General features: G+C 30.4%; 2 protein-coding genes across 2 annotated transcripts in view; one reads left to right on the top strand and one right to left on the bottom strand.

Annotated features, from left to right (window-relative positions):
- The first annotated feature begins 2,615 nt into the window (after positions 1-2,615).
- LOC108578043 (mitochondrial import inner membrane translocase subunit Tim8-like) lies at positions 2,616-3,200 on the top strand. Its single transcript, XM_017941296.1, has 2 exons — positions 2,616-2,720; positions 3,027-3,200. The coding sequence occupies exons 1-2, from the start codon at positions 2,616-2,618 to the stop codon at positions 3,198-3,200; spliced, it is 279 nt and encodes a 92-aa protein (XP_017796785.1).
- Positions 3,201-4,337: 1,137 nt separating this feature from the next.
- LOC108578041 (ufm1-specific protease 2) overlaps positions 4,338-5,354 on the bottom strand; it is a 2,392-nt gene continuing 1,375 nt past the window's right edge. Inside the window, 5 exon segments of the mRNA XM_017941294.1 lie at positions 4,338-4,549; positions 4,626-4,879; positions 4,966-5,088; positions 5,167-5,320; positions 5,323-5,354. The exon segment at positions 5,323-5,354 is cut by the window's right edge and continues 187 nt beyond it. Coding sequence (XP_017796783.1) covers positions 4,338-4,549; positions 4,626-4,879; positions 4,966-5,088; positions 5,167-5,320; positions 5,323-5,354 — 775 coding nt within the window.

The raw sequence follows: 5,354 nt of genomic DNA, 5'->3' as shown, positions 1-5,354 counted from the left end.
ATTTTCTTGTCACACCATGTGTATTTACGTATACAGGGCACACTTTCTAACGGAAAATAACATTACACATGTAGTGGTAACTCTGAAAATGAATCTTCATCTCCTATGTCTCCCTCTCACTCTCGTGTTCTCGTTTAATTTCTAGCGTTCGATAATTCACGTAGGACGACCGGATACAGCCTAACGCGTATACAAAGAAAAGGAGCTACTTCAGTATCGTGTCTATAATCTAATAGAGCTCGTAGCGGTATAGAAACTCGACGAAAACGATTTCAATGACGATGTTTATATCAATCCCACGCACAATATACCTTACAAATTACAGGCGTACGCAGCACACTGACAAGTGGAGTTAACCCTTCGAATTATCGAATAACCGATCATGCCACATTGTTATTTCGCGACTATTTCTGAGACGTACGTTGCAACCACTGTTTTTACGAAGATCATAACACGTAGAATTTCACGGTGTTACGATTTCGAAAATGTTAGTCGATCCGAAGCATGACGAATCTTAACCTTGACGCTTACTATGAGAGTAATCCAGGGGCAACTGCGGCAGGTTCAATCGCAAGAAGGATACTTGATAAAAGTGACAGATATCCGGCTGTAATCTAAAGTTCGATCGATGCGCCCTCCTTTTGGGCGGTAGAAAGGCAAATAAGGAGAAGCGAATGCTTGGGTAAAAAAATGGAAAGAAAGTAATCGCTCACCTGGTCGATCGGCAGATCAATGAAATTTGCCAGCCAGGAAAACGACCGGGAACCATCATAGTAGTCCTCCACGGTCGCGGTCATTGTCAACAGTCGTACAATCAGTTAAATAAGCGCGCACACCACACCACCGTAACGTTGCCGTGCCTCGGACGGCACTAACGTGTGTCTCAGATAGGACACGCGTCCACACCGTTTCGTTTCTCTCCCTTGCGGGTATGATCGTTAGAACGAGATGAATTCACGCAACTATGACAGCGATGACGCTGTGAACGACGGTTCCTGAAATGCAGCGCCGCTACGTTCCGCGCCGGCTAACAGACTTGCCGGCACTCAGGGCCGTATCCACAAGTGGCACGATCAATTGCACGTGATAGGAACTGTTGATCCCTGACATCCCGGCGCATACGTATGTAGCTACAATACTGTGTACTTACGAATGGACTCGTACGATCTGGCGTGACTTTAACGCAATGATTACTAAAATAACGACCATGACGAAATCCAAATTTTAAATTACATAATTCTTTCTTTCATCAACTTTTCTTTTGCCATGTGTTTTTTGTATACACGCCGCGGTAATTCCTTAATTGTAAAGTCATGAAATTTTACTAACTTTGTTACACTATTAATTAAATAACTTGGTTCAAAGAAATTTATTAAACTGCAGTTGCGGATCCTCGTTTTATTATACTATTCGTAAACAGTGATTTATTGTTTTCATTGTCACAGAATTATAATAATTACGACGTCCAAAGACTTTAATAATAAGAATTTTTATTGAATACCTGCAAAATATTGTCAATGAAATTACATTAGTGGATTATTGTCAAAACGTAATGAGTGAATTTGTATCGTAAATGTATTTATATGTAAATATACTGAAATTACATTCGAAAATAAACTAAAAGTGAAAAAATTTTGTTTTACTGAATTTGTTAAAGTATATGTGAAATATGTGAAAGTTGTAAATAATAGGTACGTAAGTACGTAAGTACAATAGGAAAGTAAGCAAACCAAATGTAGGAAATTAACGTCGATTACTATAACTGCGAGAAACAAATTATAGTGTTACTGAAAATCAACCGTAGCGAGAGAAGAGTATGGCTATTATGGTTTCAATGAATACCGGCACCTAAGATTGATTTCTTGCAACGTCTAAATGGAATTATTATTTCCAGGCATCCAAATTTTTACATATGCATTGTTACATATATTTTCGAAGTTTTACATATATTTTATAAACATCTTATTTATCAAAACAACCAATTATTATTATAATGGCATCATGATAAATTAATCGTTTAAAATTTAAGAGCAATATTTAATAACAAATTGTTCATTTTTAAAATGAATTTCATTGTAAACTCGTGATAAAACAAATAGATATGAAAGGAAAACGTAACATAACATTATTGAAAATGATTTTGTAGATTAATTATCAATAAAGTGAAAATACTATTTTTTATTACAAATACCAATTTTTATATCAGTTTTCGTATCTATTAGTAAGACAAGAATTATATGTAGTTATTTAAATTATTTATAAGTTATTTGTAACACATACAAACACAATCATAAAAATAATTTCAAACTAGTTCATTTGCATAATCACATATTTTTACATTTCCATTTTATTTGTGTTTAATATTTTACTGATTCATTAGCGTAATCAAATATCCAATGCTTCATACAGTCCAGTTTCTAGTAACATTTCACAAGTTAAATAAAATCTCATTCATGTATTATATTAGTTACTAGATACATGCCGGTAAAAAACTATTTTAGTGAATATTAGTAGTTAAGACCACGTGTGTTCCTGAAAGACTAGGATATTGTTAATTTTCGAAAACAGTATTTAGGCTGTTTTGTAAAATTAAATAAATAAGATATATTCAGAAAATGGCTGATAATTTTTCTATGGAAGGTAGCAAGGTTGCTGGCGCAGACGCTGAACTACAAGAATTTCTCTTAACTGAAAAGCAGAGAGCACAATTTCAAGCTCAGGTATAGTATATGTAAGAAATTGAAAGTAAAAAAGTATTGTTTGCCTTACTTATAACTTTTTCAAATAGTTTAGCATTTGTTATAACATATCAAAAAGGTTATTGTATTGAATATTGTGTATATAACATGTAACATGAAGGTAAAGTTTTAGATTATTAATATTCTTGTTATAAAATTGTTGATAACATGAATAATTTTTAACTATCATTATATTACTGTAAAAATAAATACTCAATATTAAAGAATATCTCAAATATTTGTATTGTTCGTAAAGGTTTATGAAACTGTTTTTTAATGTAATTTTAGATACGTGAATTCAACGACATTTGTTGGGAAAAATGTGTTGATAAACCAGGAGTCAAATTGGATAATCGAACAGAAACATGTTTAAGCAATTGCGTTGATAGGTTTATAGATGTTTCACTTTTAATTACAAATCGGTTTGGACAACTTTTGCAAAAAGCTGTAGGAAACATGTAATATTGAATACATTGTGTATATAACAATTGTATTGTTATAGACTGCAAGAAATAAATCATTTTTATTTCATTTAAAATATTTGGTGCATAAGAGAAAAATACAAAATTATTTAATGTTGAATAAATAATAAATAGAATTCTGTATTTTCTTCAACAAAATCATTTTTTAAAATATATTTATACAAAAAGTTTAATATATATGTTACAAAATGTACATTTTAACTTACAAGTAGCTTTAAAATTTTGTAATTCTTCAGGGAATTATGTAGAAACATTGTGTATTATAATTTTAATGTCACAATAAATATGTTCTTAATTTTAAAAATGTTACATACTACTTTAACACTACATTACATGTATTCATTAACTTTGCAACAAAATAATTATTCTCAACATAAGTGTATTTAGTTTTATATAAATTAAAAATTTATACAAAATAATATGTTTCTCAAAAGACTTGGATAAAAATCAGGAACCTTCTTATTGGCAGAAGTAGCATTTTCAGTACTTTAATATTTATGATACTTAACCTTCAGTTTACACTTTAAATGTCAGAGGTATTAAATCTTATTGTTAAAGTATTTGGAGAGTAAATTTAACACATCAGTTTTTATTTTGAGCTAGCTTGGACCAAACATAGACAAAGCTTAGAAAAGGTTGTCTGTTTATAACAGGTTCCTTCTAGGCTTAATGAATTAGAATGGTATTGAAGTTTTAGAACAACTTGAAATGTACCTTAAAATGTATACAATAAAAAATAGTTTACATTAAAGTATCAATACAGGATATTGGAATGAATAGTTGCTCCTTAATATTAAATATGTTTTTCAATTTGTTCATAGGACTGTATTGAAAATGGATATAGTATGCAATTATGTTCAGCTATAAAATGAAAATACATATAAGTAACAATGCTTTCCAATATAACAATTTTAGATAGCAACTTTTATATAGAAATAATACTATAACAAAATATAATGGAAATTGCATGTTCATTTAAACAGTATTTTATATAAACATATCTGTAGCATTTAATTGTATACTATGTTACTCTGAGTTCACTAGTTAATAAATACATATTTCTGAACACTGCCAGTGTGATTGTGCATAATTTTTTTTTATCTTCAATTCATCATGATCAGATACACACTGGTCTTTGTGGAAGACACATGTTATAAAATGCATCTTTTTTCCAAAACTCTTTTGATTTCCATCCACACCAACCTTTGTTTATTATTGTTGGTAAGTGTTCAGGACCTGTATAATGTGGATCCAAAATCAAGAATTTAGCATCCCCAGTAACTTCATCATAGCTGATTCCTAATATTGTATGAGCTAGTACTCCACCACCTAGGATTTATTTAAATATAAAATCATAAAAACTAAATTTACTTACTATTAGTACAAAAATAAAAAAATCTAATACCAATCATTACTGGTGTACCCTGTGTTTGAAAATGATGCAAAAGATCAGGAGCTAATGATGATACCTCTTCACCTGTAGATGCACAGAGTACTTTAACACTAATATTCAAAAGACTTTCTAGTACAAAACCGACTTCTGTGGAACCAATCCACTGTTTACTATTGACAAAATTTGAGGATTTGTCTCCTATTTCAACTAAACATTTTTGTATTTTACTATGAGAGGGTACTGGTATTTCTGTGTAGCCTTGTAACCTATAATGATAAAAAAAAATTGCATTTCGAAATGTTATATACAAAAACATCTATTAAAATGTAAATAGTCTTCATCTTAGAATTACCTAAACCATGAAATGATGGTTTGCAGAGATCTATATGCACATCCCCAACCATCATCATCAAAATTGTCTTGCATATAATGATGATACGCGTATAAACCTTGCACAAGTTTTACTTTTCGGTTACTGCTTATTGTATCTAATTAAAAAAATAATCACAACATACAGAAATAGTAATATAATATGATAGTTGTTATATTAAACATACCATCATTTTGTAAAATTGCTTCATGAGGATTTATAAGTATACTATCTCCTTGTGAATCACTGTAAAATTTCACGGCATTTCCATAACGGAAATAAGGTTTAGTCATATCTAATCCCAAAATTTTATGTAAACTTTCACGGTATTCCACTAGAATTTATTTATATGTTCATAAGAGATAATTTCA

The sequence above is a fragment of the Habropoda laboriosa genome, unplaced genomic scaffold, assembly GCF_001263275.1.
Source record: "Habropoda laboriosa isolate 0110345459 unplaced genomic scaffold, ASM126327v1 scaffold1094, whole genome shotgun sequence".
NCBI classification, from domain to species: domain Eukaryota; kingdom Metazoa; phylum Arthropoda; class Insecta; order Hymenoptera; family Apidae; genus Habropoda; species Habropoda laboriosa.
This window is presented reverse-complemented; position numbering and strand designations above follow the sequence as displayed.

Excerpts from the sequence above, each read along its gene's own strand:
- LOC108578043 (XM_017941296.1), top strand. The coding sequence starts at position 2,616 with ATGGCTGATAATTTTTCTATGGAAGGTAGCAAGGTTGCTGGCGCAGAC. Across the intron at positions 2,721-3,026 it reads GAGCACAATTTCAAGCTCAG|ATACGTGAATTCAACGACAT; the intron begins GTATAGTATATG and ends ATGTAATTTTAG.